At 43.1% G+C, this 25,592-nt stretch overlaps 2 protein-coding genes across 4 annotated transcripts; one reads left to right on the top strand and one right to left on the bottom strand.

Moving 5' to 3' along the window:
• Positions 1 to 1,046: 1,046 nt before the first annotated feature.
• On the bottom strand, positions 1,047 to 21,788 carry LOC112248614 (LETM1 domain-containing protein LETM2, mitochondrial). Of its 3 annotated transcripts, XM_024417776.2 has the most exons (11): positions 12,239 to 12,507; positions 12,030 to 12,095; positions 11,655 to 11,729; positions 10,814 to 11,321; positions 8,386 to 8,529; positions 6,336 to 6,479; positions 5,793 to 6,116; positions 5,427 to 5,546; positions 3,777 to 3,869; positions 3,550 to 3,618; positions 1,047 to 2,958 (listed from the first exon to the last, which is right to left on the bottom strand). In XM_024417776.2, exons 3-11 carry the CDS (start codon positions 11,699 to 11,701, stop codon positions 2,905 to 2,907), a joined length of 1,503 nt encoding a protein of 500 aa, XP_024273544.1. In that variant the 5' UTR covers positions 11,702 to 11,729; positions 12,030 to 12,095; positions 12,239 to 12,507; the 3' UTR covers positions 1,047 to 2,904. The 3 variants fall into 3 exon arrangements, with proteins under 3 accessions (XP_024273544.1, XP_024273545.1, XP_024273543.1); XM_024417777.2 differs by lacking the exons at positions 12,030 to 12,095; positions 12,239 to 12,507 and adding an exon at positions 21,620 to 21,788; XM_024417775.2 differs by having other exon boundaries at positions 12,030 to 12,507.
• On the top strand, positions 20,679 to 25,592 carry si:ch211-127m7.2. Its single transcript, XM_042320674.1, has 3 exons — positions 20,679 to 21,002; positions 24,378 to 24,483; positions 24,801 to 25,592. The coding sequence occupies exons 1-3, from the start codon at positions 20,881 to 20,883 to the stop codon at positions 25,167 to 25,169; spliced, it is 597 nt and encodes a 198-aa protein (XP_042176608.1). The 5' UTR covers positions 20,679 to 20,880; the 3' UTR covers positions 25,170 to 25,592.

Raw genomic sequence — 25,592 nt, 5'->3', positions numbered from 1 at the left:
AACATTTCTAAGATATTTTATTTCAGCTCATGAAACCAACACTTTACATGTTGTGTTTATATTTTTGTTCAGTATAGTTCATGTTACTCAACTCCACACCAAACTCTAAGCCCACACAGACCACTTGTTGATTTGAAAGGTATGCCATTAGCAATATGGTTCTGCTTTCCACTATACTGCTTGTACCAACAAGGGTTTAGGGGTAAGAGCTAGTATTTGGTATTAGGCATGTGAGTGAAAGGGCGCAGGAGTTTAAATGAATTGAAGTATGTGTCCTAATTCTCGCCCCCAACTTCCTAATCTCCTTGCCTCCTTGATCACTGATCCAAAATAACCGCACAAAAAAAGATAACAGTATAAGCAATAATATGAATTCCTTTCACCAATCTATCGACATGAAGGGAGCCAAAGGAAGGCACAAGGCAGGGGAATTGGGACAGTGTAAATCTCTTCCAGTAGTCAGTGGGGAACAGGCAGAGGAGACATTCCACAGAGAGCAGAGCCAACAAAGCACCTTTTTACAGATTTGGCTGTACATCAATTTGCATAACAATCCTTAAACCAAGTAGAAAAATAATGGAAAGGAGAATCCCCGGTCTCATAGTCCTCTCTTCCCGCCCTTGAATTAATCACAGATCTGAGAGGATAGGATTGATCAAAGCAGAAGGGTGGACATCTTGGTTTCGCTTATACACTCACCTACAGATCAGTGGGAGAGGAAGATGCACTATGAAGTCCATTCTATTCAGAAAGGGCGAACGGTCGGCCACTGACTAATCAGTGAAGTAATGCAATTTAGTTGGAGGGGTTCATAAAATTAATCCCCTAACTCAGGGTTTCCCCAAACTCGGTCCAAATAATCAAAGCTTGATGAGTTGGTTATTTGAATCAGCTGTGTAGCGGTAGGGCAAAAACCCAAAACATGCACCCAGCGGTGGCCCACGGTGCCCTAACTTGATGCTGAAAGAGGTTTTCCTCAAGGCTAAGGCAACACCAAACGCACAAACTCTCATACACGCACACTGAAATATGAAACACACACAGTACACATACTATATGTTTATGTGGTAAACCTTCCAAGAACCTTCTCGATCACATAATTGTGTTAACATACATAAGCAGGATAGGTACTAGGCAGTTCATCATCAAATAGCGGCCATCTTTCAAGTTCTTTGAGAACCACATTTCAAAATAAAATTTAACACTTTCTTGTGTAATCCTTTAAGAGTTCACAAAACCTGCATTTTCATGCTGTTTCGCTCAAATAAACTCTTTACACACTTCTCTAGTTGAGTTAACAGTGGGTATGGATCATTTCCAATAGCTGTCAGTCAAGTATTTGCTTTTAAATTTGTAAATCAAGGGTAGTAGAAGAGCATTAACACAAAATATACACTGTATAGTCCATTTGTCCCCAGACTAGCAGTTGTGTTGAATATCAGGATTTAGGTGGTCCTACAGCCTCTCCTGTGTATCAGGAGTGAACTCTCTCGCTAGCTTACAATTAAGGGCACTCGTTTGATTCCCCGAGCTTACTAGGGCACATCGACAGAGGCACTTTACTCTAATTGCTCCTGTAAGTCGCTCTGGATAAGAGTGTCTGCTAAATGACATTGGACCACTCAGTCATAGTGTCAATCTTCACAATAAATTGCACAGATACCACGTGTTACATTTTCTGTTGTAATTAAAATGCAACTACCATTGTAACTAGCTAGACAATTTACCCAATTTCCTTTACACATCAATCATTGCTTATATACCTTATTTGCAAAGAGCATTTTGAGCTAAACAATTACATTCTGGTTACCAGAGTAGATCGAGAGTAACTTCATGGTATGAAGGCAAGTTAATGTAAAAGAGTTGCCCCGTCTTAGATTCAAATATTCAACAAACAAGACAAAATAATAGGAGGGTAAAAGTTCATAGAACTCTTTAGTTGGGAGAGCTTGAGGGCGTGGCATAACCAAAGTACAGAGCAGGTGTACCTTTTCTGCCAGACACGGAGAACCATTTACAGGGTATTTACAAATATACATGAGGGGTGGGGGGGGAGTTGGTGGTCTACGTTAGTCTGATCCAGATCTGGAGATGAGCGGGCCAACTAAGAGAAAACACACCTTGACGAATGGTTCAAAGCCAGCAGGTGACCCCTAACACACCGCAGCCACCCCCTGCTTTCACCTTTGCGGTGTTTCTAGTCAAGAGGATTCAGCTTCAGCACCTAATGAATCTGAGACCAGGCTAGGTCTCAATGCAACCGGAAGTGAAACAGACTAATGTTACACCAAAACCAACCAACCAGAACACTGGGCCAAACGGTACATCTTGAGAGGATGCGTCTACTCTTCAAGGACATAATATTTGTTACATCACTGGGTAACTGTGATCCCTAAAACAAAACGAAAGGTAATCCCAGTTGAGGGACTTTTCAGAGTTTACGTAACAGTGTCCTGCTGAGATGGAGTGTGAAACACAAATGGATGGAGTGCATAACATGTAAACCAAATAGATGCAGGCGAAAAGAACCAGAGACTAATCAGACAAAGCAGAGGTGGGTGTCCCATTTTAAACCCCTGCCAGCAGCCCTCACTCCAGGTGTAGCCAGAGGTCTGATCCTGAGCAAAGTGGCATTTTAGCCAAGCGTTGTCTGGTCTAATGACATTATCATGTGATGATCTTATGACCTTTTCATCACACAGCGAGCCCCCATTGGCTAGACAGTGAGGACGGGGGATACAGACTCACGCCCCCTGGTCTTTGGGATAAGGAGAAGGTGTTAAGGGGGGCAGAGGGGTGATTGGGTTGACTGATCCCTCTTGGTGTAGATAAGCTTGATTGATAGCCCCCCTCAACCCTGAGGACACAGGGTTGTGGGGTCCGGTCAAGCCCTTTCAGTCCTCCTCACACTCCGTTGACACTTATCTTGCTCTTCTGGGACGCCTTTGCTTCTTTGGCCTGGAGGAGAGGTCAGAGGGCAAAGGTTAATTTACAAACATTATGAAAAAGAAATAGATGGCACTCATTGAATAATGGTGAATTTCAGACATGGACATTAACAATAATGGAATAAAACCCGTTATGGGCACACTGTAATTTAACTACTCATAAATCCTATATGGTTAATGAATGTGGCAAGTAGGTGGATCGATGGTTAAATAGCTATGATATCATGTGGACATGTTTGTTTATCTTTTAGCCCACAATGGTGCTAATCTTCCAAGAGTCCATGGTTTTGTTGGTTGGGCAGTTTGTTGTGTGAGCGATTAGGATGTGGTGAGAGAAAGGGAGACAGTATTGGGGTTAATGTAATTACCACTAACACTAACCTTTAACCATCTCTAACCATAAATCAAAACCAAAAAGCTAATTTCATTTTTCACAAGTTATGAAGATGTTAAGTGTAGTTGTGAAGAGTCATTTGCTTGCCAGCAGCCTGGCCATCTAGTTACTACGGCTACTCTGTCATTTCTAGCACGGCCATCTAGTCACTACAATGATGCTCCCTGTGGGTATCACATACATGACTGAGGGTCAAAGGTGGCTGACCTGAACAATCTGGGCAGGGGTGGGAGGTTTGTCTGAGACGATGGCAGCCTGGTCTCTAACCTCTTCCACCTGGAGGAACAGAAACACACACCAGAAATTAGGACTTTCTTTACCAACACCACAGGTCATCCTGGAGAAGATACTGGACCGGTCGGTCTTTGACCACAACCCGTTTATCTACTCTACTGAGCATTCTGTGACCGGGTTGTGTGTGTCTGCATACTAACCAGCCTGTCTTTGATGACCAGAGCTGGGTCCACTAGTAAGTCTGAGGAGGAGGCTGTTGTTCCCTGTGGGGTCTCAGTTAGAGGAGTGGCCTTCTGAAACATACAACACAATGTTACATTATCAACATACATACTTAGACAGTTCTCTTATGACCTCTCGGTTTAACAAAACACACACAATGACCTCCCTGAAAACAAAAACACACACAAATGGAATGATCAGGCCAGTTATGTAAGCAGTGGTGATGCCTTCCACAGAGTGTCCGGAGACTGGTGTAAAATCCACAGAGAGAGAGTTGGCAGCAGGAACATACTTCAGATGGCTGATCTGCATTTCTATATCACTACGCTCAACAGTTGGAGAATAAACCAGGTCTCCATGGTCTGATGGTCAAGCCTTAGTTCGGAGGGAAACCTGTGCTTCTGTCAGAATCACTGGAGGCAGAAGCCCTTGACCACAGACCTAGAATCAGATCACCCTTCTCAAATACGAACTGATCTGGTTGGGGGGGGTCTTACCTCTAGTATGGTTACAGGGGGTAAGAAAATGTAGTCTATTTCATAAGAACAGAACGCTCTGCGGTGTCCTTACGTTAGCTCCTGAACTGGCTATGCCATATGGCTGTGGGCTACACTAGTTCATTTGGCAGACAAGATTTGCTTAGAATTCCTTGGCATTATATTATAGTATGAAGAATACAATTCAACATAGCTGAATGAAATACAAAGGACATTTTCTCCAAACGATTTGAGGGAGTGCGGTTAACAAAGAAACAGGTCCTCCAATGTGCTCCATCTAGAGATATTTATGCAACTTTAGTTGTGAAATAAAATATGTTTATATGTTTTGATTTGTAATACATTCTAAGGCTGCATGATGAGACTAATGCTGATTTGAAAAAAAAGCATCATGAAAGGCATGGGCTGTTTTTTTACGCAGGCTGCACACTCATTCTCTTATTCACAATTTATTTTATTTATATTTTAATTTATTTTACCTTTATTTAACTAGGCAAGTCAGTTAAGAACAAATTCTTATTTTCAATGACGGCCTAGGAACAGTGCCTGTTCAGGGGCAGAACGACAGATTAGTACCTTGTCAGCTCGGGGATTTGAACTTGCAACCTTTCGGTTACTAGTCCAACGCTCTAACCACTAGGCTACCCTGCCGCCCCTGAATATACTAAATAAGATAAGTATGAAATTTGTTTTGATATAGAATGGACCATTATCATGCACCTGTCTCGATAAATATCTATGCAATATCTATGCACTTAAATTGTGAATGGACGACGTATTTCCCGTGGTTCATTTTCATGCCAGCCAGGTAGGCTATACTCCTGTTGTAAAGAGAAGAAATGTGTTTAATATTAGGAAAGTTGAGAAATAGTAGGGCTAGCCTATAGAAAGCTGATGGGGTACTGTTTGATAGAGGCCATCAAAACTCTTGTTTTCTCACGCAATTGCATAGCCTAAAAAATGTAGCGCAACATGAGCTTGTGATTGATTAGATTTTTGATTACATTTGCAATGATGTCAGAGTCATTTAGAGGGACAGAGTACTGAGTACCAGGCAATTAGCACGTTTGGTAGGCTACTAATGCAGCATCAGTGCTTGAAGCGCTAGGTACAGGGGGTATGATGTCTTACCTCTAGTTTGGGTACAGGGGGTATGACAGGTATAATGGGTTTGACGTCAGTCAAGTACATAGCTCTGGAGAGCAGCAGCAGAGAGGGAGGGACGTTCTCCTTCAAGTGCAGGTCCAACCACTGGAACAGACAGAGGTTACAGGTCAGAGGCCACTGAAGAAGCTAATCCTTTTTCATCCCTAATGGCACAACAGGGTGCCATTTTGGACGCATCCCTTATAATACAAAATAAATATATTAAATCCTTTAGTGGCTCGACATAACGCATCTTTAACAAGGTGGGCTATACGTTTTGATTTTGAATATATTCTAAGGCAGCACGATGCAACTAATGATGATGACTTGTTCACAAGTTGAGTGTCTGACCTGTTGCATCTGCTGGCGTAGCTGGTCAGTGGTCAGACCCAGTGACCTCATCCCTCTGCTACGACACGCTGCCTGCAGCTCTGACACACTCAGAGCAGGCACACCCTCAGTGGCGATCACCTCGTCGTCTGCTTTGATGGTTCTCAGCTGCATCATCAGCTGGAAGCGGAGCAGGTTATTGGTTCCTATGGGCTGGAGCTCCAGCAGCTTACACAGGGCCACCAGCTGGGGGCGCTCTAGATGCTCCAGCGTTAATTCGTCTTCAAACAGCTTGGAGAACTTAACGATGTCCTTAGTGGTGGGCTGCTCCCCTGTGTGACGCACCTGGAGATGGCACAGGGAGGACAGGGGTTAGTTAGAGCAGTCTGGGGACTTTGGAGACAGACTTGGGAGGGACACATGGGCAAGTGAACGTTATCACACGTTGACCATTATCACGTCTGTATGTCCAGGACTAGACAAACAACGGGATGAAAACTTGAAACACTCATGACATTATGAATCAGAGGTGTGGATGCAGGCTTTGCCCTCTGGCTAAATTACCTTCTGTACGTAGGTGGAGAAGCGCTGTGTCTCGTCCTCTGTCAGAGCCTTGGTCTTGTTCCTCTTGGCCATTTCTGCTATGGTCTCCTGGAGGAATTTAGCCAGCTCCAGCTTAGCAGCCAGACCCTTCTTCTGCTTCTCCTCCTTAAAGAGAGAAAAAGGGCAGAAAGAGAGAGGGAGAAGTCATTTCTCAAATGGTCCTCATGCATAAACTAGTATTCGTTACTTGCGATTGGTTTTAGAAAAAGAGTAGGTAAAAAAAGAGCCTCATGGCATTCTATGAAGTTGCTAGGTAACGTTAAAGAGGGTCTATTTGAAAACAAACTTTCAAAGTGCTCCAGTTGACTAATGGTGGTCACTACCCTTGCTTCCTGTAGGTATCCCAATGGCCATGATGTGAGCAGCCAGGTCAGGCACCTCTTGTTGTACAGGAGCACGAGGACATGAAAGCCATTCAGAGTGACCTACAACTAGCCAGGGCCCGGTTTCCCAAAAGCATCTCAAGGTGAAGTTCATCGTTACAACCTTCGTAGGAGCATTGTTAAATCTCAGAGCGGTTTCCCAAAACCGTTAACGTTGCACTTGAAAAAGATCGCAATCTAACGCCCGCCTTTTGTAGAACAGTTTATGGCCCTCCCATGTCACCTTACACACAGAAGATCTCCGCTAAACATAGCTTATCTTCTCTGACCGCAGATAACTTCAGAACAAAATTGACTACAAATAAAGTTGCCAATGTCTTTGCAATTGATACAAACAAGTGACGTATAAAAATATGCTTCAAATCATCTTGAAATACACTTCATGTTCATTCGAGTTCTATTTTTCTACTTGGAGTCATTTGTCTCAACATATTTCATGATGTGCGATTTAGAGCATTTTTATTGGGTAAGCATTAGAATAAGCCACCTCATGAAATAGCCTTCAAGTTATTACAGAAATTATACTCAATGGGGTGATATGTGAGAGTTGTGTCTGTTTTGATCACCTTACATTATGTGTAATAAATGGTGTATGTTCATGTTCACAGAGCTCTCTTGTGAATGAGACCACGGTCTCAACGGTGACAAACTCTTGATCACCCAAAAAATAAATACATTTGTAGCGGTAGTTGCTAAGCTCTCTCTAGGAGCTGATCTGTCGTCAGTATTGTGAAATAATTCAAATTTTAAAAGGTAAGCTTTGCATTGAGAAAGCTGGTCCGAGAGCAGCGCTGCCTTTTCCCCCCGATCATATCAGTATCGGCACTTTCTCCAACAACGCACTGGGAGACTGTTCTCTCTGCGTGGTTTTGGGGAAATGCGTGTTACATAGTTAGCCGCTGTAGGAAAGATGCATCTTTCACAAAAAATGAACTAAAAAAAAAACCGTAAGTCTGAATTTCATCACTATTGGGAAACCAGGCTCAGGCCTATTGGGTCTAATCCCACACAAAGACCTGGGGTGTCCCAATAATCTATTTCTTCCTGGGGTGTGCACCTGTTCACTACTCCCCACAAATGTAAAATAAACATTGGATTAGTGGGGGCATGGGCTAGAGAGTTTCTTTGAGTAGTAATTTCCTGTCAAATCTATGAAGGGAGGTGAACAAGTACACACTTCAGGAGAAAATAGATTGGGACACACTTCTGCTCATTCTAATGGCCTACAGGTCTAACGGAAATATATCCCTTGCTTGGGTGCATCTCAAGTGTGCTTTTGTCTCCTTTCCTTTATCTGCATAAATCCCTGGTTTGAATCCAGGCTGTATCACATCCAGCCATGATTGGGAGTCCCATAGGGTGTCGCTCAATTGGCCCAGCGTCGTCCGGGTTTGACCGGGGTAGGCAGTCATTGTAAATAAGAATATATTCTTAAATGACTTGCCTAGTTAAAAAATAAATATATATATTACAAAAATGGAAGAACAGAAAAACAGACACCTAGCATATCATGACTAGATCAGTGCAGATGAAGGAGAGGAGACAAGGAAGCAAGTTTAGACCATTGAGACACAGTCAGTCATCAACAAGTCAAGGACATTAACATTGCAACAGTGTGAAGAACGTGCCTTCTTGGTCTCGGTCTCGAAAGTGGAGGGCAGCATCTCAGGGAAGAGCTTGAGGAAGACAGGAAGCAGGAACTCCATGAATGGAACGATGATGAAGACCATGAAGGGCAGCAGGCGGAACAGGTCAGCACATGTCCTCATCAGCTGGAGAGAAAACGGAGGGTTAGCAAAGCAAACAGTAACAGGTCTCACACAACAAGGGAGGGGAGGAGAGAGATTAAAAATATGGCAGATTACTTATGTAGGCTACAGTTTTTTGGTATTATAGAAAGCTGCAGTGATGCAATGTGAGTTTTGCCCTGTGATTGCACCAACACCTATAGAAATAGAATGCCAACACTCAAGTCAATCCCAAACATTTTGAAATGTGATCGACAAAACAATGTTTTCTTTGAACAAACAAAACCAATGGCTGTGGCCACATCTTAGGTGAAACTCCCATCTGATTCTTGTTCATTTTATATACTCTAGTCCATCTGATTCACGGGATCTTGTTCCTTTTATGAGCAAGGTCCAAAGACTGGCACAATACCTCAGCTAACCCTTCATGAACAGTAGATTAACACATTACACTATACCTCAGCTAACCCTTACAGGCAATAGCCTGTAACAAGGCTCAAGACTCAAGGAATTTAGCTCACTGTTATGAGCAAGGGTGAAAGACGCAAACAGAAGTCTGTATGTCTGACCGTTTAGTTCATTTTATGAGCTGAATGGGGGTGAAGGACGTTAAGTGAAGCCACATTTGATGACGGTTCTGTTCATTCTATGAACTGAACAGAGTGAATGATATAAGTGAAACTCTATCTGAAACACTGACCTCGTTATTTCATAAAAGCAGGATCGTGAAACTGTACGTATGATAACGGATAAAGTTTGTCAGATCAGGATAGTGAAACTGTACGTATGATAACGGATAAAGTTTGTCGGATCAGGATAGTGAAGGAAGTGTCAGCCTATTTGCAACGCACCTTCTCATTAGTACATTTCCATTTTCGTGTGTTGCACTTGCATTCAGTAGTCTATGAAATCCCATAAAGGCATAAACGCACGAAAGTGTGTATTCTTACTTAAAATGTATGTGGTTCTGTCCTTGTAATGTACTCATCTAGGTTATGTATTAGGCCATGTTTTATAAGGATCCCAGAGAGTGTAGCAATTTGATGAATAGAAAGAGACATCAGTTACAAACCAACTAAAAGTGTAATGAAATTTGGCAATGATCATAAGGCATACAACACTTAAGGCTGAATAGCTGCGCCCACTGCTGTGCCTGCGTGTCTCGTCTGGGCCACTTATCAAAGCACAAAACTATTTGGGATAATGTTATATATTGCCGGTTTAAGTAAATTCACTCATTTTCATGTAGCTGACCTGCGGTAATGTTAAATAATGTTGTCGCTGCCTATAGTTTTCTTAATTATTGTGATAGGCTCACGTTTTACAGATACGGCATACCCCCACTATTTATTTTGCTGGGACGCCAAACCCAGATCGGCTTACTTTCACTCCTGGTCTTAAGCCACAACACAAAAAGGAATCCCCCTTGACCCACCATGGGCAACAACACTATGTTAGGATTCTGTCCCTCCGTCTCTAGCAGACTACTAGCACTGCCAGTCCCTTTCTAAAATAGCACCGGTGCTGAGTAAAGCTCTACCATGGCATTCAAACAGCAAGGGTCACACGGTGGTGTGTTTGGATGTGTGCATGTGTTATTGCACCCATCTTGTATCAGAGGCAATAGGCTAGATGCATCCTTTCAATCAGCCTTACTAATAAACATGGAGCCTGAAGTCAACTGAGGGTGGGTGTGTGTTTGTTTGGCGTACTGTATCTACATGCCTGCGACCCGACATGTACTGTGTTTCATTCATCAATCCGTCTTATTTGCCTATGTTTCACCAGACAGTCTATTAGAGACCGTTCGGTACACCATCCACATGAATGTCCTTTTTCAGATAGCAGATTAACCACAACACTGGCACTGTGGCAGGGAGCGTTCTGAAATGTTTATAATCTAAGGGCCAGATTGGGTGACTCAGACCTAAGAGTTTTGTTCTTAGACTGAGGGTTAAACTACAATACCTCACAACACGTGGTTCTACTCCTTCAGTTGTGTTCAATAGGCACAACGAGAGAAAACATGAACGCAAAAATGAGCAACAGTGATATTGGTTCAATAACTTCAAAAGGTAGGAACGCAAAAATGAGCAAAATTGTTATTGGTTCAATAAGTTCAAAAGGTAGGACCTTGTTCTTTTCAAAACATCCTGAGATTTGGAGGTGATCAGATGATCATTAGTTCCTGGTACTCCTTACTACACATCAAAGAGTATTCCTATAAATCCTGCCCTCTACCCTGTTATTTACTCCTTAAGGAACAGGTTAAACACAGAGCGAACTCAGCCTACACTTCCTGACTTACCCGTCTCCTCTCCCTGCGTGAGAGCAGTTGTCCGTGCAGCAGTCTCCACACCATCCTCCCTGCAATCTTGGTATCAATCCCCAGCAGCCTGAAGCCATTGTAGTAGTGTTTCAGCTCATCCACTATCCTCTGGCCAATAGATTTCCTTACTACCTGGACCGTAGGGGCAGCTGCAGCCACAACAGTGGCAGCAGCAGGGGGAGCAGGGACTGGAGGTTGGGGTGCAGGGGGGCCATTCTTAGGGGTCCCTGGGTGGTCATCCTGGGCTGGGGTGGCAGGGGCCTTGGTGTCCTGCAGCCAGACACAGGAACTGTGCAGAGATCTGGCCAGCAGGGTGGTGCTGTGGTTCTTGAAACCGTGGAGCCGAACACAGTGAGGGTAGCCAGACCTGGAATGGCTGAGGGAGGGTAAGAACGACAGGCGGCTGGGGGGGTCCAGGTTGTGGTGGACGTAGGCTGTGGAGGGGAGAGGGCAGCTGCTGTGCCTCTTAGACAGCAGGTAAGATCCCCTAGAGACAGAACACAGATACATCAGTATGGACAGTGGCTGCCTGGTCATATTTGACATATCCTTTCTTTCACTACAGCAGTCAGCCAGGCACACTGCTGTTCTAATGTAAACTAGACCAATGGTTTGTGGGGTGCCACCTATGGCATTTACAGACCAGACCAGCTTGTTTACATAACCAACTCTTCCAAATTACTTCCTGGAGAGTTAAATGACTGATTTAACTAGCAGGGATCTTGTGGACACCTACAGTGGTGTGTGTCCCCACTGTGTGGTTGAGGTAAGTGCAGGCCTAAATAGTTTCTAATATAGAGCCGGTGACCTGGTCTCCTACCTTGATCTTGTTACTGCCAGAAGCACCTGTGCACTAAACACTACCATTGTTGTTACACCGGCAGATCGAGGTCTCCTGTATGGTGAACAACAAGACCAGTGAAATACATTACATTAAGATATTTCCAACCGTCGTTTAATGGATTCAGTATGATAAAATGTAATGTTAACGATGCGGATTACAGACAGTACTTGTAGCTCATTAGCTAGCTAAATAGCTAACATCTGCAGTCTTGAGAGATTGAAACTTTGGTTTGACAATAGAACATCTAAAATATCTGATGACTTAGCAAACCTAGGAACATACAGAGATAATGCATGTTCCTAGAGCAAACAACTGAAAACGGAAGTTGATTGACGAACTTTGCTAGCTTACCTCGAACGTCAAATTGTTCTCAAGAGAGCTATGTTATGGCTGCCGACAGGGCGTCGTAAAGATTGTCTAAAAGAGCAAAATAGTAACGTTACAATCCATTCGCAGTTGTGTGCTGATTGAAGATGTGCGACGAAAATCAAGACTGATGAGATAATAAACCCATTTCTGACTTTATTATTACTAATATTCCTTTGAGAAACGTCGTGTACCCTTTTGACCAACTTCGCCTATTTGGTACAGTGACCTAACGCTGCTCCCGGGTCGTCACTAGTTAAATTAACACAGTCATAATTATGGCTAACTCCCGCCCATTTCTACAATTTATCTTATTAAGACCTGATTTTAAACCTAACCTTACGCCTAACCTTAAATTAAGACCCGTTTTGACTTTGTAGCTATGTTATCTAGTGGAAACCCTGTTACTTCACTGAAAAGGTTATTGCGAGTCACACCGGGCGCGTTCGAGTGGATCACTTTTGTGAAGTCGGTGACTTCTTTGGTATTATTGCGGGCAACCACCCAAAAAATATAAGTGCATGCCGCCACCTACTGTATTGGCTGTGTATCAGCAGTAGTAGTATGAATGTAGTATGAATTCATTACACTTTGTGAAAAAAATTGCCCTAACCCTGCACACATTAAAACCTCACAACTATGGCCCTATCTGATCCTACTCCAGGCCAGCAGCCAGGGAGGACGGGCCCCTTTGTCCAAAACATTTTGTTTTATTTTTTACCTTTATTTAACCAGGCAAGTCAGTTAAGAACAAATTCTTATTTTCAATGACAGCCTGGGAACAGTGGGTTAACTGCCTGTTCAGGGGCAGAACGACAGATTTGTACCTTGTCAGCTCGGGGGTTTGAACTTGCAACCTTCCGGTTACTAGTCCAACGCTCTAACCACTAGGCTACCCTGCTGCCCCGGCAGGCTTCAGAGACACTGGGAATCTTCAACTTCAGTTGATCATCCTCCACACTTAATGGCACTCCAGTTATCACTCATTTCAACGGCGCCCTGCTCCAGAAAGGAAAGCAAGTCACAGTTCTTGTCCCCAGTTGCATGGTACGGAGTGTATGCTCCCTCTGGATGGCAGAAACACACAAAAATCTAAACAATTCCACTTCGAGTCACTTTCACTGACCCAACATATCACAACCTGCCCTCCACCAAACCTGACACCACATACGGATCTGCCAGAAGGCGAGGAACCATTCTCTACAAAAAAACTCATTCCCACTGGGCCAGAATCATCTTTGTCATCATCAGGATGAGGCTCATACTCTGCTGTCTTCACCGCACCTGCCACCGCAGTTAATTCATCCTCACTCTCGTCATGTTCAAATTTCTTCTGTAGCTCTACCACAAGTTCTGTGTGATCCACCACTCCATAGTCACTCAAAACATGTTCCACTTTTCTCCAGTCCGCCATCTTACCCCCACCTCATGGCCACACCGGCAGCCATCTCCAAAGTCAGTGACAGATGCCTTTAAAAGTTTGTTGCATTATAAGGATAAAAATGTTCATACTAGAGCCTACATGTCTACTGCAGGAACTTTACAGAAATCATGTGATCAAAGGTCATGAACTTGACTGTAAGTTTCTGCAGTTCATCACCAACTTCCTCCTGCAGCCTTGCCTGCATTGTGGGAGGCTCTATTGTCAACCAATCATTAGGGTGTTTTTGTTTGACCCATGCAAAGGTGACCAAAGACATGACTAAAACGGGAACCAACTTCATGTATACAGTGGATAGCCTATATACAAATTAATGTGATAATTGAAGCTCTCTCTCAGTAATTGATTTTACAATGACCACATTATACACTGCTCAAAAAAATAAAGGGAACACTAAAATAACACATCCTAGATCTGAATGAATGAAATATTCTTATTAAATACTTTTTTCTTTACATAGTTGAATGTGCTGACAACAAAATCACACAAAAATGATAAATGGAAATCAAATTTATCAACCCATGGAGGTCTGGATTTGGAGTCACACTCAAAATTAACGTGGAAAACCACACTACAGGCTGATCCAACTTTGATGTAATGTCCTTAAAATAAGTCAAAATTAGGCTCAGTCGTGTGTGTGGCCTCCACGTGCCTGTATGACCTCCCTACAATGCCTGGGCATGCTCCTGATGAGGTGGCAGATGGTCTCCTGAGGGATCTCCTCCCAGACCTGGACTAAAACATCCGCCAACTCCTGGACAGTCTGTGGTGCAACGTGGCGTTGGTGGATGGAGCGAGACATGATGTCCCAGATGTGCTCAATTGGATTCAGGTCTGGGGAACGGGCGGGCCAGTCCATAGCATCAATGCCTTCCTCTTGCAGGAACTGCTGACACACTCCAGCCACATGAGGTCTAGCATTGTCTTGCATTAGGAGGAACCCAGAGCCAACCGCACCAGCATATGGTCTCACAAGGGGTCTGAGGATCTCATCTCGGTACCTAATGGCAGTCAGGCTACCTCTGGCGAGCACATAGAGGGCTGTGCGGCCCCCCAAAGAAATGCCACCCCACACCATGACTGACCCACCGCCAAACCGGTCATGCTGGAGGATGTTGCAGGCAGCAGAACGTTCTCCACGGCGTCTCCAGACTGTGTCACGTCTGTCACATGTGCTCAGTGTGAACCTGCTTTCATCTGTGAAGAGCACAGGGCGCCAGTGGCGAATTTGCCAATCTTGGTGTTCTCTGGCAAATGCCAAACGTCCTGCACGGTGTTGGGCTGTAAGCACAACCCCCACCTGTGGACGTCAGGCCTCATACCACCCTCATGGAGTCTGTTTCTGACCGTTTGAGCAGACACATGCACATTTGTGGCCTGCTGGAGGTCATTTTGCAGGGCTCTTGCAGTGCTCCTCCTGTTCCTCCTTGAAAAAAAGGCGGAGGTAGTAGTCCTGCTGCTGGGTTGTTGCCCTCCCACGGCTTCCTCCACGTCTCCTGATGTACTGGCCTGTCTCCTGGTAGCGCCTCCATGCTCTGGACACTACGCTGACAGACACAGCAAACCTTCTTGCCACAGCTCGCATTGATGTGCCATCCTGGATGAGCTGCACTACCTGAGCCACTTGTGTGGGTTGTAGACTCCGTCTCATGCTACCACTAGAGTGAAAGCACCGCCAGCATTCAAAAGTGACCAAAACATCAGCCAGGAAGCATAGGAACTGAGAAGTGATCTGTGGTCACCACCTGCAGAACCACTCCTTTATTGGGGGTGTCTTGCTAATTGCCTATAATTTCCACCTGTTGTCTATTCCATTTGCACAACAGCATATGAAATGTATTGTCAATCAGTGTTGCTTCCTAAGTGGACAGTTCGATTTCACAGAAGTGTGATTGACTTGGAGTTACATTGTGTTGTTTAAGTGTTCCCTTTATTTTTTTGAGCAGTGTATTTTTAGTTTGTGAGTGTGTGATATGGGGGGTTGGAGCCATGTTTATTTCAGCATTATAAAGAAAAACTTGTATAAACAATGGTAACACTGCCATGTTGATCTGAGCCTTGCTGTGGAAAACCACATTAGTGTCCGACTTTGGAATGGTGTAATTGCATTCTGCAATTCGGGGCATTTCCTGATGTGGGTGTTCCCTGATATCAGGAAATGCCCACTGATACCTGCCATTGGTCAGTTCCAGTGTTATGAGACTGATGGTTTGTTTACATAACAGGATAGGATATCTAACGTGGCAGGTTAGGATAATTAACATGGCAGGTTAGGTGAATTAGTGTGGCAGGTTAGGAAAGATTAGGAAAAGGGTTAGGCTTAGCTACAATGCTGCAGTTGTCAACAACTGTTGCCCTCGATGCGAAAGAAACGGCCACCAACCAATGGCGAGCATCAATAGGAATAACTTGATATCAAGAAACGCCTGATATCAGAAAACACCCATAATTGCAATCTGCAATTACACCCTTCTCCAATTTTCAGCTGTCAGAGATGCACCTCCCCCGATGTCACTCGACTTTTGTCTACTGTAGAAAGGGCCCATGGAGTTGGTGGAATAATCCTTTAATTCATTGCCATTTACTCAGCTGGGCCAGGGGCGCTTTAATTAGGTCAGGTGGCAATGTCCGACAGATCTCAACTCCATAAAAGGAGGAAATTGCCATCGCCTGATCTCGCTGCTTTCTCTTCCTTAACTCCATCTGATCCAGACGTTCTGTGCGTCCATGAATCCACGTAAGTCCACCGACTCTGTTACCTTTCATCTGCACTATCTGTTGCGATCCGGAGATGGGCCATCAGTTATTGTTTATAGTTATTACCGCGGAGCGCGGCTTGGAGTGCACGCTTCAAACATATTGTCAATGATCACGGCCCTACGGATCCTCATAGGCCAATTATGCAATCGATATGGTTCATATGTATTGAAATTAATTATATGTACACATGAAGACAATTGAAAGAGTGAAATGTGAAACGTCATTGTTTGCTAACTGATCGACTTTGATAATGGGGATTATAGGTTGAATAACCATTCACTGTTTGTATTCTTTCATGATTTATGATAAAAGGTTACGAGCCTAAATGACTCACTAATGATTACTATTGACTTCTTAATGAACTGGACTGTTGAACTCCCTAAATGATGTTAATAATGAATGATATGATTTGATTTTTGATTATGAATTTGATTGGATACATGTTATCTGTTTCCTTTGTGATGCAGCACAGACTACTCCGTAAATATACCACTTTATGGTTAAAGGAATTCCTGCCTCAGTCTCATCCATTCCTGACACGTGACCACCTGTTCACCTTCACTGTCAGTCATCCTACCTGTCCAGCTACCCACACAGATTCCACTAATCTGTCATCTACAGTCGGTTGCTTTTGCCTTACCACTGAAACACGCCCACAGACTTGATTGTTGACATATTAGATCAGATGAGGATGGGCTTGATTGACAGGGCTGAGCACCAATAGATGAAGTAAAACATTTCTAGCGGGATTGAATCCGCTTAAAGGAAAGAACCACTCACTTGATTAACTTAATGTAGCAGGCATAAAATAGCATTTTATTGACAATCAACTTACCTGGAAAATGAAATTGCACCATCGATGAATAATTAACAATAAACTTATCACAAACAATCCATGGGCCCTCTCACAGTGGCAACTACACTGAGTATACCAAACATTAGGAACACCTTCCTAATAATGAGTTGCAACCCTTTGGCCCTCAGAACAGCCTCGATTGGTCAGGGCATGGACTCTACATGGTGTCGCAAGCATTCTACAGGGATGCTGGCACATGTTGACTCCAAATCTTCCCACAATTGTGTCAAGTTGGCTGGATGTCCTTTGGGTGGTGGACCATTCTTGATACACAAGGGAAACTGTAGAGCATGACAAACTCAGCAGCGTTGCAGTTCTTGACACAAACCAGTGCTTTTGGTACCTACTACCATACCAAGTTCGAAGGCACTTACATTTTTTGTCTTGGCCATCTACCCTCTGAATTGCACACATACACAATCCATGTCTCAAGTCTTTTGATCTGCCTCTTGTGGTGTGGGAGCTGGGCTTTGGAAAAGTGGGTGTGGTTATATCCTGCCTGGTTGGCCCTGTCCGGGTTTATCGTCGGACGGGACCAGTGTCCCCTGATTCTCTCTTCGGACATGCTGTTTTCGTTTCTCTCTCCCTACCACACCTGCTGTCGACTTCTGAATGCTCAGATATGAAAAGTCAACTGACATTTACTCCTGAGGTACTGACCTGTTGCACCCTCTAAAACCACTGATTACTATTTGACCCTGCTGGTCATCTATGAACATTTGAACATCTTGAAGAACAATCTGGCCTTAGTGGCCATGTACTCTTAATCTCCACCAGGCACAGCCAGAAGAGGACTGGCCACCTCTCAGAGCCTGGCTCCTCTCTAGATTTCTTCCTAGGTTCCTGCCTTTCTAGGGAGTTTTTCCTAGCCACCGTGCTTCTACATCTGCATTGCTTGCTGTCTGGAGTTTTAGGCTGGGTTTCTGTAAAGTCCTTTGACATCTGCTGATGTAAAAACGGCTTTATAAATACATTTGATTGTGTGCCAAATCATCGTCTGAGCAGTTGGGCATCAGATTGCTATATCATATGGGTCGCGTTCCCCTGCTCAGACGTTGCATGCATCAGCCAATGGTTGATACTGTAGTTCCAAAAACCGAAGTGAACAACTATTTTTATGAAATGCGACAGTACAGCTATATTACATTTTGTGAAAGAAAAATAGCTAAACCTATTTACCGAAAAATATTCTGAAATACAGTCCAACTCTTGACGTGGTGTAAAGTGTTCATTTTGGGATGTTTGTGTGGGTTTTTATTGTGTGAATGTGCTTTAAAAAGTGGTAATATGTATTAATTGTGTTCAATATACTAGGCCCATAGATGGTTTAAAAGGATAGTTCACCCAAATTACTAAATAACACATTGCTTACAGGGTACAGAAACCAGTCTATGGACAAGGTATGACAGCAATCAATTGGTTTCCACATGCTAACGTTTTAGCATTTGTGGCACAAATCCCATTCGAGTCATGGGATGGATGCTAGCATTTATCTAAAATTGATTGTGAAGCTCAGCAAAGTCACGTATAGATGTTTTGCATAAGATGCGGGAAAAAAGCTCATATCCGTCCCATGGTTTAAAAGGGATTTGTGCCACAAATGCTAAATCATGGAAACGGTGCCAGAGAAACACAACCAAAGTATGGATTGCTGTCATGACTTGTCCAATTACCCTGTAAGCAATGTACTTTTCTAATTTGGGTGAACTATCACTTTAAAATGGATGGCCACACTGTAGGTCTCAAAGGCTCCATCTAGTGTAGAAGATTTGAAGAATTCCCAAATTATACTTCATATACATGCAGATGGTTGTTATAAAAGCAACTGTCTAGGAGCTGTAAAAAGTTCAATTACACTGAACAAAAATATGTATGTAAAAAAGTGTTTATCCCATGACCTGAATTAAAAGATCCCAGAAATGTTCCATAAGCACAAAAAGTTTATTTCTCTCAAATGTTGTGCACAAATCTGTATACATCCACTTGACAGGAGTGGCATATCAATTTTCTGATTAAACAGCATGATAATTACACAGGTGCACCTTGTGCTGTGCTGGGGACAATAAAAGGCCACTGTAAAATGTGCAGTTGTCACACAACACAATGCCACAGATGTCTCAAGTTGAGGGAGCATGCAATTGGCATGCTGACTTGTAGAATGTCCACCAGAGCTGTTGCCAAAGAATTTAATGTTTTATTTCTCTAACATAAACTTCCATCTGTTTGTTTTAGAGAATTTGGCAGTACGTCCAACCGGCCTCAATCGCAGACCACGTCTGTTGCGTCATGTGGGCGAGCGGTTTGCTGATGTCAACGTGAACAGTGCCAGGCCCATGGTGGTGGGGTTATGGTATGGGCAGGCATAAGCTACGGACAACGAACACAATTGCATTTTATCAATGGCAATTTGAATGCAAAAAAATACCGTGACGAGATCCTGAGACCCATTTAAGGTATCTGTGACCAACAGATGCACATCTGTACTCTCAGTGACGTGAAATCGATAGATTAGTGTCGAATTTATTTATTTAAATTGACTGATATCCTCATATGAACTGTAACTCAGTAAAATCAATGAATGCATGGCATGTTGCGTTTATTTGTGTTCAGTATATAATAAACATTTTACCATCTTCTTTGGTCGTGACTTTACAATAACGTCATAGAAACTAAACTACAGATGCATTACGCACATTGTAGTGTTTCTCTTCTTGTCCGCAACATGGCACTCTAGGCTAAGCAATGAATGGCTATGGTTAGAACTTTCGATATGTATACAAATGGAAATATCTCAAACATTTATCGCGTCCTCGCTCCTCGTCTCCTTCTCAAGACCCATTGGATGAGAAAGCCAGAACTCCCTCTAAATGTATCCAATGGGGAAAGGACAGGACGCGAGGCGTAAGTAAACAGAGATTTCAGAGAAAGGAGATAGTGATCCTAATGCAATTACCGGAAGACCATCATAACGCCTCACCAGCAGAATGTCGACCAATCGTGTTCACGTTCTATGGTGCGTCACGCGGTTGCTAAACTAATTGTAACGCAATCCATCCTTACAAATTTCATATACACAAATGTAAATTTACAAACAGAACCACATTTTCGTACCCTACAAAAAGAAATTGAACTGTATTTTAAGACGGTTAAATGCTCTACTAACAAAAAAGCTGTTAGAATTGTAAGTATATGCATGTCCATTAAGGTCCTTGTGTAATTGAAATGTGATATTGTACCCCCTAGTGCGATTGTCAATTGTTTAATCTATGTATGCTTGTTCCCTCATGTGCTTTATGTATTGATTTAATAAAAATAAAAAATAAATTAAACGCAATCCATCCTTAACTTGGCTATTTTCCTCGAAAGTACGCAATGTCACGATTCCAAAGCTACACGATATTACATACAAGTTAATTATCTCATATCTCGGAAAAGATTTTCAATGTTCTTCTTGTTGACGAAATTCATGCTAATGGATGTTTTTTGGAGCTGGCGCTCAACTGACTCCTTAAAGGAGAGTTCTAATTGTCGCAATCACCCAGAATGCAACGCGCGGCCCATTGACGACGTGTTGGCAATGCACACAAGGGGGCTTAATACGATACCAACGGAGTTTCCCATCTCCTCACAAGTATATCTTCCCTACGGCTGCGGACGTATCAAACCGGAAAAAAATAGTTGTGAAATGACATCGAAAATTCACGGAGTTGTGATTTAAACACGATATTTTAGTCGTATTTCTGTACTACTTTAAACTGAGCATACAGTACATCGTTGACATGGCAGGAAAGCGGCGGGAACTACCGTCTTGGATGGCAAGGAAGGATGAGGACAGAGTGAAAGATAAGGAGACACTGAAGAGGATAACTTCAGGCAAGAGAACGAGGAAACGAGTTGAAAGGTGGGCAGTGTAGTTTCATCAAAGGACAAATTAACATCATTCTTGAGATATGAAATAATACCTATACTATAGGTAGGCAGTGCCCTTACGAAAAACATTGCAGTCAGAATCAGTTGCGGTCAGACAGTGCCGTTTAAGATTAGGACGTTTTTTTTCATGAGCATGGCTTTATTTCTATTACAGAATATTGGATGACTCATTCCTATTCCATTCACCCAGTTCAATGTTAGTTACAGCGATAGGTTTCGGCTACTACATGATACTCGAATTTCCCCTATATCCATCATGAGGTTGCTGCAACCTAGCCTATGAATTAAAGTTTACAACGTAGTGTGCACACAGGTGTGACACATTGTGGACTTCGCTTGTGGACTTCAATGCACAACACATCAGCTGTATGTGACCAGGCGAAAAAAACAAGCCAAACCCCTATACACAGCCTACATCGTTGTCACCATATTAGCTGGAGTATATTGGCTAAAGTAACGTCATAGTCAGCATAGCTAATGGAACTAAGGCGTTAGTAAACCCGCTACAATCATAGAGTAACGGCACAGTCAGTAAGCAGTTACAACGGTGGGCCCTGGTGGCAATAATTTATAATACCAAAAGCTTACCTTGATTTGGAAGAGTTCCAGTGTTGTGTATGAAAGCAGGTTGTTTAGGTAAGCTAAACTAGCTTGCTGCATTTGCTAGCTAAGTAAGTGAAACTGAAAGTGGAAAAAATGACAATCCCCCTCTATATATTTTTCTCTTGCTTCTCCTTCATTTTGGAAGAAATGTATTTGTTAACTGTTGTCTTTCTCTCTTTGAGTCAACTACTCACCACATTTTATACACTGCAGTGCTAGCTAGCTGTAGTTTATGCTTTCAGTACTAGATTAAATATCTGATCCATTGATTGGGTGGACAACATGTCAGTTCATGCTTCAGGAGCTCTGATAGGCTGGAGGACGTCCTCCAGAAATTGTCATAATTACTGTGTAAATCAGGGGTTCTTAAACTTTTTCAGCCTGGGACCCAAATGAGAAATTCACGCTTAGGAAAATATGCAACTATAAATAAATATTGGTACATTTCATTGCCCTTATGCCTAAAACAAATGCAATATAGACAAAAACAAATAACATTGAAATTAAATATCCATATAAATATCTATTCGTTTATTTTCCACCATTAAAAACACTCTTACATATCTGTCTCAGAACTTTTCTAGGTTGCTTTTCTAGGTTGCTGTTAAAATACAATAAATCCTTTTAATTCTGAACTGGAATAAACTTATTGATCACATCACACAGATGTACAACAGAACACACACACAGGCAGTTTTTGATAGTGCAATTGTAACAGTATAGCTTCTGTCCCTCTCCTCACCCCTACCTGGGCTCGAACCAGGGACCCTCTGCACACACCGACAACAGTCATCCTCGAAGCATTGTTACCCATCGCTCCACAAAAGCCACGGCCCTTGCTGAGCAAGGGGAACAACTACTTCAAGGTCTCAGAGAGAGTGATGTCACCGGTTTGAAATGATATTAGCACGCACCCCGCTAACCAGCTAGCCATTTCACACTGGTTACACTCACCCTCCTTTTCGACCTCTTTTTCTACAGCAACCAGTGATCTGGGTCACAGCACCAATGTAACAGTATAGCTTCCGTCCCTTGCCCCGAACCCTCTGCACACATCAACAGTCACCTTCGAAGCATTGTTACCTATCGCTCCACAAAAGCCACGACCCTTGTAGAGCAAGGGAACAACTACTTCAAGGTCTCAGAGCCAGTGATGTCACCGATTGAAACGCTATTAGCGCACACCCCGCTAACTAGCTAGCCATTTCACACCGGTTACACAACCCTAAGTAACAGTACAGATGAAAAATAATCAGGCCTACTGTACATCTTACTGTATAAATTATTGTTGAAAGAAAGTCTAGGTTGGAACTGTTGCTGTTAAAATACAATACATATTTTTTTATTCTAAACTGGAATAAACTGATTGATCACGTCACACAGATGTAGACCAGAAAACACACACACACACAGTCCTAATGAGAGGTGTGTAGCTGGTTGAAGTTTTCAACAAGCATGTATATTCTGGGCTCCGTTTTGATGTACAGTAGGCCTGATAATTTTATTTGAATCTGTACTGTTACTAGGGTTGCACTAACAGTAGCTTGCTTGCTTTGGTGAATGTTAGCTATTAGCTCTGTACAAGGCCAGGGGATTGTTTGAGAGAGAAACTCACAACTACTACGATGAGAGATAGTTAGTACGCCCTTTTTTCTGCTTATAATCAATCACCTGTTATAAAATGACAACAATGCCTTGCTAGCTGACTTACTTTTCCATTGTCGAATCACTGTTTCCTGAAGCATTCTGCTCTGTTCTCAAATAACTCCCTGGGTTTGCCATCATGCTGTGGATGTTTGGTCAGGAAGTGTCGTTTTATTAATTTGTTAGTTTTGAGAGACTCATTACTAAGCACTTCCCCACACAAAACACATTGTGGTCGCTCCTCGTTACAAGTTTGTATGAAAGAGAGAGAAACTCATCGCTGTATATGTGTTTCATGACAATTGAGCTCAGTCAGAACTTGTGGCTAGCATGAGTCCATTTGATAACAGCGGTGAGTGATGGCAAGTGGGAATGACAAGTCAGTGGCAGACAGCGCATCATCTGCTGCTGAACGACAGCGCTGCATTGTGTGTCACGGAGTGATCTTCAAGAAAACTACAGAAAAAAGATCTGGTAAACCACGAAGCACACAGGCATCTCCCTGTCACACTTGTGCAGCTGCCAAACAGAGCAGAGACCGCTGCTGAGCAGAGACTTGGCCAAATCAATTCCTGTAATTAATTATACATTTACTCTGACACGTCGCGACCCACCATTAACAGGTCTGCGACCCATACTTTAAGAAAGGCTGGTGTAAATCTATGGAAGGGGGTGAGAACCATGAGCCTCCCAAGGTTTTGTATTGAAGTCCATGTACCCAGAGGAAGGTGAAAGCTAGCTGTCCTCCGGCTACACCATGGTGCTACTCTACAGAGTGCTGCTGAGGCTACTGTAGACTTTTTGCAAAATGTTAGGGTTGCGTCAATTCGAATCTGGTATCAGAATAAATATGACATTGAGTCACCGATTGTATGCTATATATTTTTTATTAGCTAAGCAATAAGTGGTAAATGCAATTTTCGTATATACGGGCTCTCTGTCACACCTTGCAGGGCAAACACCTCGCAGGCAATTGTTTTCTGTAGAGTGTGGTTTCAACCACTAACTTTTCTATTTTTCAACTAAAAGTAACCTGATGGCTATATGAAAAGTATTTGTTTTCTGCACATAGGACTTAATTTTCCCTCTTGCTGTCCAGAGTGGCCTTCTACTGCATGAATGAAAAGGAGCTGGTGGAGGCAGCTGTCAGTTATTTGAATGATTTTGGAGGTGGAGAAGATGGAGCTCGTCATGATGACAAACAGGTGATGTTCCATAGACTGGGCGATGATTCACTGAGGGGTAAGGGGGGTTGCAGCTAACTAGCTTAGACCACAGTATGAAGGACCTCTAGTGGGGACCCCCAGCTGTTATTTGATCTAATCCAGAGCTAGCACACCTGATTCAACTCATCAGGTAATCATCATGCCTTTGAATTGGTGGCTCAGGTGAGCTAGTTCAGGGCTACAACAAAATTGTGAAACATCTGGTGGGGAGGTTTAAATCATTCCTAGTGGATATAACTGAGGTATTTCTGTCTGTGTTATCCAATTCACCCTGTATATTGCATTCATTCCTACAGGTCAAAAGGAGTGTGGCGGGCTGCTCTATGAATGCAAAAAACTGTGTCAGGGAGAAGAAGAGGAGGCTGTCTGAGTTGGACGTGGTGGCGGAGTCCTCAGACTCTGATGCACAGGAGAGGACGTATGTCTCAGAAACGGACATCGATGTAGCCGAGGAGGACACTCTACTGTACGCTCAAAACAACAACACTCACAATAACAACACAGAGCAGGGACCTGAGGGTCAGAGTTCAGGACCAAGTCACGACGATGCTGATAGTCCAGGGGATTTGGCTCAGGATGTTGGAGCAGAGGACCACTCACGGTCACAGTCTCCCACAGCAGACGATGATGCCCTCAGGCTTGTAAGGGAGATATTCTTCACCTGATGATAAACCACAGAACACTTTGAGATGCTTTCCTTACAAACTGAGATGGGGGGGGGATACACAGTGAGGTCATGTAGACTAGAGTATATTACAAATAGTCAATGGGGGCAAATGGGACCCATAACATGAATGATTTCCTTCTCTGCTAATAGTGGGTTCTTGGTAATGTTAGTAAATACATCTCCATTGAAAGCATTTATGAATACAGGATTAGGTTCAATCTGTGAAGTGTTTATGCACCGTCTTAGAAAAGGCATTGGGCCTAAAAACTGTCTCACTAGGTGCAACTAATGATGTGTACAATATTGGGCGCAACTGCTCAAGATAGTTTCCGCCTTTAAGTGCAGTAAAAGGGCCATGACATACTTTGTAATAGAAACAAACAAATATAATTTTGATTGAAGAATAAAATGTGACTACTGG

The sequence above is a fragment of the Oncorhynchus tshawytscha genome, linkage group LG04, assembly GCF_018296145.1.
Source record: "Oncorhynchus tshawytscha isolate Ot180627B linkage group LG04, Otsh_v2.0, whole genome shotgun sequence".
NCBI classification, from domain to species: Eukaryota; Metazoa; Chordata; class Actinopteri; order Salmoniformes; family Salmonidae; genus Oncorhynchus; species Oncorhynchus tshawytscha.
The sequence above is the reverse complement of the archived record's forward strand: the minus strand, read 5'-3'. Positions and strand labels throughout refer to the sequence as shown.